We start from the raw sequence: 12,026 nt of genomic DNA, 5'->3' as shown, positions 1-12,026 counted from the left end.
TACTTACGATGGCTGGGAAGTGCTTCATGTTATTTTTCTTTTCAGAGAATAAAGTTACCTGAATTGAAACTCTTCCTAGAAAAGTATAACTCAATGAAAAAATTCCGTGCTTTGTAAAGTTATAAATAAGTGATATATACAGCACCTGCCATTTTACCTTACCTGTGCTATTCATCACTGATGAATTTCAAAAAGTGATCTCGGTTGACTGTTGATTTGAGAAAAACAGTAATGACTATAAGTTCAAAAGACCCAAGACCCCAGAAGTCCCAAGGTTGTACTCAAGTAAAATCCTTAGAAATAGTTATACCATTTGAGCAATCCGGGAAATACTCACTTGCATCTATCTCAAGAGAACTCATTAAGAATTTCACTAGAAAACAAGTTTCTCAGAGAAGTAACAAAAAGCAGGCAATGATAGGATCTGGTCAACAGAAACAGGAACCACAAAATAAGAAGGCCTATATAGGCAGGATATCTTATGCTTATTCTTCTGGGAATTTACATAATTTGATCATTATAAATACTGTATCTCGGACATGCTGTGAGGGAGGAAACACTCTGGGTAATTATTCTGACCTTTCTAACAATGCCTCTTCGTTAGGGAAAGCACCTGTAAAAACGAATCTTGAAAATAGAGCAAACCAGGGCTTAAATATTCTCTGGATTGAAGCTCGCAGGTCCTTGCAAGGAAACTTTAAATAAAAACAGAATAAATAATAAAACTGGAAGTAAGTCAAGCCCTGCAAAACCACTAAGTACAACACATCTTTCATGCATTTATTACTTCAAAAAGATGTTCTATTTTTTAAAAGACAATAAGCGAAAATCAAATTTCCTTTCTACAGTTTACTGACAGATTCTTTGTATTCATTACAAGTTTAAAAACCGAAAGCTAGCTAAATCATGATTAAATACTACTTATTAGCTAGATGACACATGCAGCTGGGCTTTTTAAAGGTCAAATGATCTTTTTTTTTCTTAACAAGACAGCTACAAAGTCTCTAAACTGACACACAAATGTTAAGGTGCATGAGAATAGGTACATTACTTTCCAGAGAGATTTACAGTTTCTGTAAGTTTGAGAAGGAGCTGAAGGCACCAAAAGGTTAGAAAGTGCAGTACTTTAAAGACACTGCAAATATTTTTGTGAAATGGAAACAGCATATTGGTTACAATAGGAAGAGATGGTATAGAAACTGTATTTTAAAAATACTTCTCGACTTAAAGCTTAAGAGTATTAGAATCCAAGTTCTGGAAGAGCAGGATTTTTTTTTCCCCTGTATTACTCACTGATGTGTCCCCACTGCCCAGATCGGTGGCTGGCTCTGGGGAGGACGGCAGTAACAGCTCAATGAATGAGCATCAGTGATTCAACAGCAACCGTGTGAAACCATGATCAATGGAAATAAAAAAGAAGACATAGGCTCTGCCAAACGTGCAGTCAAAAATCTCTAAATAGAAATACTTAGGAAAAGACACTGTATTTGTCTCCACCATTTTTTATTCACATTTTTTAGCATGACAGATTTTGTAAGTGATGCCCCCATAGGGACAGGTCTGATGCACACAGAGTAACAGGAAACGACTCCATCGACGCTCTGGAAGCCCTCAACAGCTTGGCTTCTCCCTCTCACTGATAAGCCATCCCCGCTGGAATAGGATGACCACAAAAATGAAGACAGTAATGGCATGATCTTACAATGTTTTGCTTCAACAACCACAGAAGACTTGTAAGCTTCCTTTAGCGCATCAATGCCCACCCAGTGGGCACAAACAGATGCTGAGAGGATAAAGTCTTATCTTCAGAACAGGAGCCAATGAGGGCCAAACCATTCATAATTCCTTTGTCAGCGTTCAACAGTCTTACAACAGAAATGGCAGCGAATGCCAAAGAAGTCCTTGCAAGATGGGTTACTTTGTGTGGCTGCAGCTTCTTCATTGGGGAACTTAGGAAAATGAAACTTGAATTCTCTACAAGTAGCAAATGCAGCGCAGGGAAAGGGAGGCAAATGACCAGGTTCACCGTCTTCCAAAATACGGGAAGAGTGGGGCACTTGGGTGGCCTAGTCGGTTAAGTGTCTGCCTTCTGCTCAGGTCATGTTCTCAGGGTCCTAGGATTGAGCCACGGTTGGGCTCTCTGTTGAGTCTGCTTCTCCCTCCCCCTCCTGCCTTTCCCCTCCCTCTTTCCTCCCACTTCGCGCTTGCTCTCTTGTGCACACTCTCTTTCTTTCAAATGAATGAATAAAATTTTAAACACACACAAACACACGCACACACAGGAAGAGGGGTAAAAGGGCCTTCTGGCCACATTCTAAAATATTATTACACTGTTTAAGTAGGAAGAGACAAGGAGCCAGAATAACTGGGAAGAGCTAAGAACAAGGAAGCCAGTACTGAATCCACTGACTCTATGAATAGTTTTGTTTTTTGTCACCTTGAATTTCCAGCCACTTATCATCACAATAATGTACTAATTTGCAATTTGAAAAATAACTGGAATTGTATGGCTTTTAAAATGCTACGGGGAGGGGAAAAGAGTGGATGGCTGGTACCCTGGGTATTCTCAGCACAAATGAAGCTATTTCTCGCTTCTTTTATTCTAATTTAGATCTTCCTCCTGGTCCATTTCTTAAAATGTCTCCTATTAAAGATATCACTACATCTCGAAAGCAATTATATGTTGTTGTTGTTTTTTTAATACATGACACTGAAGTGCGACCAAAGAGGAAGCAAACCACAAAATCTGATTAACTCCAAAGGGACAACAGTCCCAATTTTCACACACCTGCTGGAAGAATTAAATGATGGTAAAGAAGAGGGGGAGTGGAAAGCAGTAGTGCCTTTAAACAGGAGGCCCCAGGGAAGGTCACTGCGGGTCACCGCTGCACAGACACCCACAGTGAGATGTGTGCCAACATGTCTAGACACAGCAGGAAATGCTCTGGGCCGTATGGAATAGTTGATATTGCCACAATCCAAGGAGGATCTCTGAACGCCTTCTTCATCTATTTATGTTCTCAAGCAGAGTTGTGCCCCCTGCACGTATGGCCAGATTTTTTCTCTGCATTATTGCTGTGCTTTGGAGAGGTTACAATTTTGAGTGAGCTTCATCACAGAAAACTCTAAGAAGAGATCTCCACCAGCTATCTTTCAACATTCACAAACCATAAATGCTCTTAATTTATGACAAAAATATAAATGCTGCACTTATGTGATCACACTCTAATAAGTTGTAAATGATGTATGAAATGAGAAATTCTAGCACAGTGCTCAGAGAATTAAAAAATCTTATCCACTCTCTTAACTGTGTTCTGTACTACAATACATACGATGTACCGTAATACATACAATACAAAAAATACATTTTTCCTGGTCTGGGCTGAATAACTATTCTGACAGCTGCCTTCTATGAGCCCTTGAAAAATGTTCCCAGTAACCGCATTTTTCAAAAACAAAACAAAACAGCATTTCTTTAATTTCCTTTAAAAAATGAAAAGGCTATTATTAGATCACCTCTGCCTCTGAAGAGACCTATCGGAAGCTTCAGTTGTAATTTCTTTGATTCTCCTCTCCATTATGCTATATTCCCAATCTTCTCATCCTTTCCCAACTCTGATATTTCAAACTCCAACTCCCATCACCTGCATCTGATCCCTACTTCCTGAGCACCACTGGCAAAAGCTGTGTAACTTGGGAGCGAGGATTCAGTACCCCTTTCAGATGTCCCTCTTGGGAGGTACCTCACCACACGCAGCAATTCTGTTATTCCTCACTACCTCACTTCCTATCACACTTGTGCTCAGCGTCCACTTCCCTTGTTCCTATAAATCACTTTTGGCCCTCCATTCCTTCCCTTGCTCTCCAATGACAGCAGATCTTGCTTCCCAGCCTTGACTATACATGATCGAGGCCACAAACCCCATCTCTCCATCTCAACATTTTCTGTCCATTTCACTGCCCTTACCTTCCTTCCTCCCCCTTTAGAAGCAGTGTCCTTCCTCTCAAAGTAGATTCCTTCACTTGGATCCTGGATCCCTTCTGCCATTTGCTCCAGGATTCATCTTTGAATCTCCAGGAGGGTCTCATACTGCTGGCACACAACAGATACTCCTATGTGCTTGTGTAATGAGTGAGCAAATGAACACGAGATTGGTTACAGGCAACATGCCATTCACAGAACGGTTGCATTTCCTCACCTTCGAGAGGACAAACTTGTACTAATTCAGAGTTTCTGGGAAGCTGGCCCTAATGAAGACATAGGATTTTGCTTGAGCCTATAATGTACTTCCCCTCACAGGATCTTTATTAATCTTCTAAGAACTGCTATTTTGTTGTACATCATACAAATCAGAGTTTATGCTTTAAAGGTAATATTGTAATGTCCATGTTATAAAATACTGATGTCCTAGACCTTAGGAAAACACTCCTCTTAGGCTTTGTCAAATACATTATCAAGAGTATCACTCAGTTTATATGAACCCAGGAACATTATTATAGGCAGAATGGAATCCAGACCATCCAAGCAACTAGCGACTAGACCAGACTCACAAACTAGTCTTCTTCAAAGAGACTGAAGAAAATGCCTGCCCTCATTGCTTTTTTGCCAACATGCACAAAACACGTGAAGCAGGCAATTCATTAACCATACATACTATATTGCTAAAAGTTAAATCAAGAGCCCATATACCTAAAGGGAATCCACAACCATTCAATTTTATCACACTAGCTCCACCTATCCCTTTTTTCTTTTTTGTTTTTTTTCTTCTTATTGAAGTACTTTAAAGAAAATCATATACCTGATGCCATTCTGTTTACTAGTACGCTTCTCTGAATCTTATCTAAATATAACAACATACACCTAAAAAAAAAGTCAAGAATAATTCCTTGTAAAATATAAGAATTCAAGACCAAATACTATGTATCATTTCTGGTTATGTTAAAGTATATTTCCTATTTTGGGTTTTTGAAAATCATAATCTTTATAGCTAACATTTACTGGCCAATTACCAGGGGTCAACCATTACACTACAAAGTATATCTATTATCTCATTTAATCCTCAAATAATCCCAAGAGGAAAGTGCTATTATCATCTTCAGTTAGCAGATAATTAACAGCCATAAGAAAAATGGATTAACTACCCAGGCTGATGCATCTACTAAACTAAAAAACCAAGATTTGAACCCAGACTATGACACCAGAGCCAGGCCACTTTTATACTATACAGTGGTGCCTACATTAGATATAGGAAGATACAGGTCTTGAGGATGGAGATAAATTCAGACATACTTCATAGTTCTATATAAACTCATAAAAACCTGTACTCCACTAATAATATTTGCTACTTCTCTTTTTCTTAAATGACAGAATTAGAACAATACACTAGAAAAGAGGGTGATTGTGGGTAATATAAAATTTACATGGAAATGAGGCATTTCAAGAAAATGGAGAGTTTACATGTATGATGGGAGGAAACATAACATGACTTCAGGAAAGAATGTGAATAAGGTACTGGAAGAAAGTAAATTTTATCTGAATTTAACTACTATGAAAAGACTTTTGGAATTTAATTACCAGAATAAGACTTTCAAGGAGTACTACCCTCCTGCTATTTTCTCAAATAAAAGCCCATGCCAGCAGCGTGCATGCATGAGCAGCCCTGTACTAAGCTAAGTACCCATTTGTGGCACTTAGGTCCTATTAAATATATTCTCTGATGAGAATGAAATACAGTAATAGATTAGTTGTGAAACAAATTTACAGCTTTAATTAATGAAGCCTTAGAATACACCAGTAAACAAAGTAATGAAAATTATAAGGGAAGTAGTCAACCAGTGAACGATGTCATTTTCATTGGCCCATATAATTTACAGTCTGTTGTAGATTAATTGACACATATCCACACAGGGAAGATATGAATGAGTACACACATGCAGATCTGTACAGCCTACGGAAAAGAGAAACACTAGGAGTATGTCTGTTAGCAAATTGTTCAACAACCAATTTTAAATGCAAGCCAAAGGAGACATTTGTAGCATATAATGTTACATAGCTTGATTTCTTTATATATGTATTTATTTATTTAGTTTAAATAAAACACACACACACACACACATATAGTTTAAAAAACCTCCTGATATTCCCAATCCTATAGCTCAGTTTATGCACATCCATACCCTTACTGTTGTCCCTTTCTCTGGTTCCTGGCTCATCTCTCTGCCTGAAGTCTCAAGTCTATTTCCTGAAGCCTCTGAAGGGACAATGATCCAGCAAAGGCTTTCCCTCTCCCCTGAGTACAGCCTCTTTTGTTACTGGATCCTTCCTGTCAACAAGCTCCTTGTCTCTCCCAGTTTCTTCAAAAAAAAAAAAAAAAAAAAAATCACAAACCCTCAGCAGATCCCCTACTCCACACTGGTGAGTAAAACTTGGTTGAGGAAGAAAACAGAACATGGTAAGTACTGAAGATGAAGAGAATAGGTGTAGAAAAGTGATTCAGAGTACTGATGAGTGCTGCAAGTGAAAATACCAGGCATACAACATACCAGCCATGTCACCTATTAATCGCTCTATGCCTCAGTTTCCCCATCCGTAAAAAATGGGAATGTTAATAGTGCCTACCTCATAGGGTTTTTGCAAGGGATAAATAAGTAAATATTTTTAAAAGGGCTTAGAACAATGCCTGGCACGTCATAAGCATCATATAAGTGCTTTGTTAAACAAATAGAATAGAAAAGAATAAAACAAAATTATAGATGATATCTAGGGAAATGGCTGCCTGACTTTTCCCACCCTTGTAAGACTAGGGAAATTATAAACTTTCAACCAGAGAGATGTTCTGTAAAATCACTTTACTCATATAAAACTTAATAGCTCAAACTCATTTTTTTTTTACTAATTATGCTTTATAGTGATAAATCATGTCAAGACTTTACAAAACTCCAATAAGTAAAAGTATGTTATATTTGCTGATAGTTGAGTCCAATGTAGCTTTATCTGCAGGGGGCTCTGGGCTGGTGCTGTTATACAAGTGGCCAAGGAAGGTAAGCTGGGAAAGTGCAGGGTAGGTGTATGTTAGCAAGATGGTGTCAGAGATGGAGTGGAAGTGGATCTAATCAATTATCTGGAATTCCAGATAAGGAATTTGTAAAATTATATGAGTCAACATGGAAAAAGTGAAGACTGGCTGGAGATGGATATTTGATCCTGAGGGATACTAATTTCTTAGGTAGTAATTTCTTTGGAGTTCCCCTTTTTCAGGATATAGCCCACAATATTTACATTTGAAAATACGATGTTGGGGATTTGCTGTCAAATAATCTGGGGGCAAGGAGGAGGACAGGAAAGAGGTGTGGTTAAAACAAGATCGGGCCTGAGCTGATCATTGTTGAAGCTAGAGGCAGGTACATGGGGCTTCAGTGAATCATTCTACTTTTTCACACATCTGAAATTTTCTTAAAAAAAAAAAAAAAAAAGTTGAAAAAAGAAATATAAGTTGATTTTAAAATATCCCTACAACTTACACTGTTGGGCCTAAGAAGAAACACAACAATGTCTCAAAATCATATCTTACCTTTATAATACCCTTTCCTGAGAAGATGCAAATACTTCACACTCACGAGTTAGGGTGGGAGCAATGAGGGAAGCCAGACTTGTCAAAAGTTTCAAGATGAAGGAAAAGACAGATGGAAGTGAAGGGCTCAGGGCAGCAGTAGTCAACTGCAGAGATCAGAGTCCAGTCCAGTTTCCAGATCTGTGCATCCTCTTCAAAAGGTAACGATGACACTGCCTTGTGCTATCAATGGAATCGAAGCTACTCACAGCAAGGTTTTGAAAACTCCCCAAAGAATAAGCACGGTGCTGCCCAAGGCCTCAGAAAGTCAAGTAAATAAATCTGAGCCTGTCCCATCACCTAGTAAGCACATACTTTCACCCTTATTCATTCTTTGGCTGATTACCTTTAAGGTGATTATGAATTTGGCTGCTGAGAGCCGATGGTCAAGCTCAGTGAGTAGAAGCAGTGAAGAGGATTTTGACTTGATTTCTTCTCGGCTTATATGTATCAGGGGGATTATTCAAGGGAGTGTGTGTGACAGAGGGGAGGGGAGGGGAGAGGAAGAGAAAGAAAAGGGGGAGGGAGACGGAGGAGGCAGGCACATGTGGTAGCCTAACCATGTCAAAAAAGGTCCAGCTCCTGGTCTGAACTTTGGGGCCCCAAAAACATACGGGTGGGGATCCCGCACCCAGGTTATTTTCCTACTCTCAACAAGTGCATAGGAATAAAACAAGGGAGAAGTCTGTTGATCAAAACCTAAAAGGATGTTTTAGGAAAATTCAAAATGTTTATAACAAGGCAAAACTAAGAGACAAAGCACTATTAATCCTAAATTAATGCCCTCCTATAGTAATACAATGTGAACACTAGTGGCAAAGGGGAATCTATTGTCCTCAAAACCTTAGCGTAACAGGAATGAGTAAAACAGTAGAAGCTCCTGGTTCTCATACATTTCCTATAGTTTGTTCAATATGTTAGAGACAACATATTACATAGACGATGTTATAAGGAATTTTTGGTCAACTACCTGGAAGCCAAGCTTTCTAAGACACACTTCAGTATGTTAGCAAGTATTACTAATCTTTCACATTTCCAAAGCAAGTGCTAAGCTGTAATTTGGATCTGTTCTTCAAGTCTTTGTTTTCTTCCCTTTTTAGCACTGCCGAGTTGTGAAGGGGGAAAAGTTTTCTAACTTACCGATTCATTTCCTCCTAAAGTATATAAAGCAGATTTTGAAACTATTATCATTGTTATTTACACATCCCATAAATTCTGTCCTTGCCACCCTAAAATTGCTACCCTTTAAATTCCATGGATTCAGTCCACTGTCAAGACTAGGAAAGTACTCTTACTAGCAGGTAATGATTAAGATATAAATTAACTCACCAAAGATTTTGTGGCTATAAATGCATTAAAAATAAACTTTACACATATTTTGTAGAAAAAGAATATATATCAAAGATTTTATTTATTTATTTGAGAGGGAGAGAGAGTGAGCAAAGGCGAGAACACAAGCTGGAGGGTGGGGGGGATGGGTAGAGACAGGGAGAAGCAGACTCCCCGCTGAGCAGGGAGCCCCATTAGATACTGGGACTCCAGGATCATGATCTGGGCCAAAGGCAGACACTTAACTGACTGAGCCACCCAGGCACCTGGAAAAAAAGCCCTTTTGATGAGGAGAGAAACACTCCAGAATTATTTTGTATTTATAAAACAATGTATTTGACTCAGAGTTGCTTCAAATTGTCAGCATATTCATTATTTAAATAAGCATCATTTTTAAAATGATATATTTGATCATTTTAAAAACATTGTAGAGTTGGGTCATTATGCGTGAATTGTGTGATACGATTTTAAGTTTAAATTTAAATTTTTTAACGTAGAAGGTTGTATGCACTGTGTCTAACTTTAAAACAAATACAAAAGAAAAAACTTGAAACCTAAAGAACTCTCAACAAGAGTGGAAGTTTTCGAATACCAAACAAAACATCTACTATAGCTTTTTCCTAAATATTGAAAACTTGCCCTAAGAGAAGACTCTGAGAATTGAGAAAGGAAAAAAAAAGTGAAACTGTTTACCATTTCACAGCTCTGAAACTCTAATGAGGTTTCCAAATACTTACTCCCTTTGTGATTTTACCTGATGTAGACAGGATAAAAATAATGTAATTGTTTACTGAAGATTTGAAAAAATAAAACATGTTTACCTTAATAAGCAAACAAACTTTGGGCTTTAGAAATATTATGTCTTCCTTGCATTATCAATACAAAATAACTCAAATAGCAGACCTGATATCAATGCCATATTTTCATTTAGTATTAATTATTATGGTTCCACACCCCTGTTGAGTTTCTCAAAGCACTTCAGTACGCATCACCTGATTCAAGTTTCACGGAAGCCTCCAGAGGGTAGGCAGCTTAGAAATCCAGAGTTCTACAAATGAGAAAATTGCGGCTCACAGAGGAAAAGTAGACAAGGTCATATATCCCAACGCTTGCCAATTACCAATGCTCACCATTCTGACACTAAGAAATTCAAATCATGTTTCCGTACGCAGTTACCTGATTGGTCGATTCTCTTTACTGTCAAAGAGTGAGAAGATGACCTCAAGCTCCTCCCCCAGGTTGGAACACATGAGGCTCTTCATCTGCACAAAAAGGTGGTGATTGCTGGCCTGCACAGGGGTATCCTTCTTCCGATGCCGGTGTTCCATCTGAGTAACACCCACCCCGGCCCCGACAAAAAAATCAGATCAGCATGAACTGAAGAAAACAATGTGATCCAACAACTAATTAGCTATGGTATGATTATGATGTCCTGTGCTATCTTTTTTTTTTTTTTTTCCTGTGGATTTGGCATCTGGTTGGATGTTACATTCCAAATTTTCTTCCAAACTTCTAAAAAAAGAAACCATGAAGTTTGCAGACTATTAAGGAATCTTGCTTTAAGAATTTGGTATGTATGTATTTATTTATCCATTCATTCATTCATTTAGACAGGGAGAGGTAGGGGAGAGGGAGAATCCACACTCAGTGCAGAACCCAACGTGGGGCTCAATCTCATGACCCTGATATCATCATCTGGGTCAAAATTAAGAGTCAAGACGCTTAACCAACTGAGCCACTTAGGAGCCCCAATAATTTGGTTTTGAATCATTAATGTTAAAATGATACCAGCTTAAAATGAGTAGATTCAGGCATCATGACGTTCAAAAGATCCTACTGTTCCCTTATCAACTCCCAGGGTGAGAACAAATTATTAGTCATCTTTAAAAAAAACAGACTCAATGGTGTCTATCTGGTCATTTCATTGATGGTAGTTGAACAATGCAGCTATGATTTCATATTTCTCATAATTAAAAGTCTTTTTAAAGTATACTAAATTGTGAAATTGTGGTAATTTTCTGAGACGTGCTGTGGCAAGTGATATTCAATCACAAGAGCAAAAAAATGTTTCTAACTTGCTGTGGAGCTACGGGGAGGCAGACTGGGAAAGCCAGTGAGATAGATGGCTAAGGGGTGGAGCAGCATCTGTGCCCATCTTATGTCTGCCTAGCGTAGGTTACACTTGGGAGGCAGGATCAGAAGTGAGAATTAACAGAAGTCGAAGGAGGGAAAGAATCACCCATAGTTCCAGGGTAAAGAGTCAGGCAACACATAGTCGTTAAGTGTCTATTATGTGCCAAGCAGTGGAATGGACTGATGAGCAAAAAAAGAAATAGCCCCTACCTTCATGGGTCTTATCTACCAGGGGGAGCAAACATCAACAAAATCATCCCACATTCAGATAGGAAACTGCAACTGTGACAAATGGAGGGGAAGAACCAGATACTCATGAGGATCTGCAAGGAAGTGATCTGACTTGTGTCTGAGCGGTCAGAGCAGGCGTCCTGAGAAAGTGACACTTTGGCAGAGAGGCAAGGAGGGAGCAGAGCGATGAACCATCTAGGACAGTGCTTCTCAAATTATGTGCAGGAAAAAAACCAAGTTGTTCTTCCTCCTAACCTACTATAGGCAGATATTTCCACGAAATACAATAAGAATGTCATGGTAATGTTAGAATGTTAGGAAGGTTCCTAAATCTTTACTCACCATTTTTGTACTTGGACCAGTAATAATCAATTCATGGTCCAGCTAGTTCTTGGACCACCTTCAAGGAGAACTGGCTCAGGGTAAGAGCAGAGGGAAAACATATACAGAGGACTATGTATTCACAGAGTCAGTGCTAAGAATGTGGAGGATTTTTGCTTTCCTAACAAAGATTACTAATGACCACCTCTTTTGGATCACTTGACAACTAAACAACTAAACTTGACAACAAAAACAATAAAACAGCTCAGGTATTAATTCTACAGTAATAGGGTAATATCCTTCACTTAGGATTAAGGTACATAACCTGTTTCTACATTAACCATCTTTTTAAGTTTCTTAGTTCAGCAATTGCTAACTGACCAACATTTGAAAGGAAAAAAA

At 38.5% G+C, this 12,026-nt stretch overlaps 1 protein-coding gene across 8 annotated transcripts in view; it reads right to left on the bottom strand.

Annotated features, from left to right (window-relative positions):
- DOCK4 (dedicator of cytokinesis 4) overlaps positions 1-12,026 on the bottom strand; it is a 410,872-nt gene that overhangs the window by 190,453 nt on the left and 208,393 nt on the right. For all 8 annotated transcript variants that reach the window (XM_072783430.1, XM_072783431.1, XM_072783435.1 and 5 more), the window contains exon 8: positions 10,116-10,267. In XM_072783430.1, the coding sequence (XP_072639531.1) occupies positions 10,116-10,267 (152 nt within the window). The remainder of the gene's footprint in view (positions 1-10,115; positions 10,268-12,026) is intronic.

The sequence above is a fragment of the Canis lupus genome, chromosome 18, assembly GCF_048164855.1.
Source record: "Canis lupus baileyi chromosome 18, mCanLup2.hap1, whole genome shotgun sequence".
Classification (NCBI taxonomy): Eukaryota; Metazoa; Chordata; class Mammalia; order Carnivora; family Canidae; genus Canis; species Canis lupus.
The sequence above is the reverse complement of the archived record's forward strand: the minus strand, read 5'-3'. Positions and strand labels throughout refer to the sequence as shown.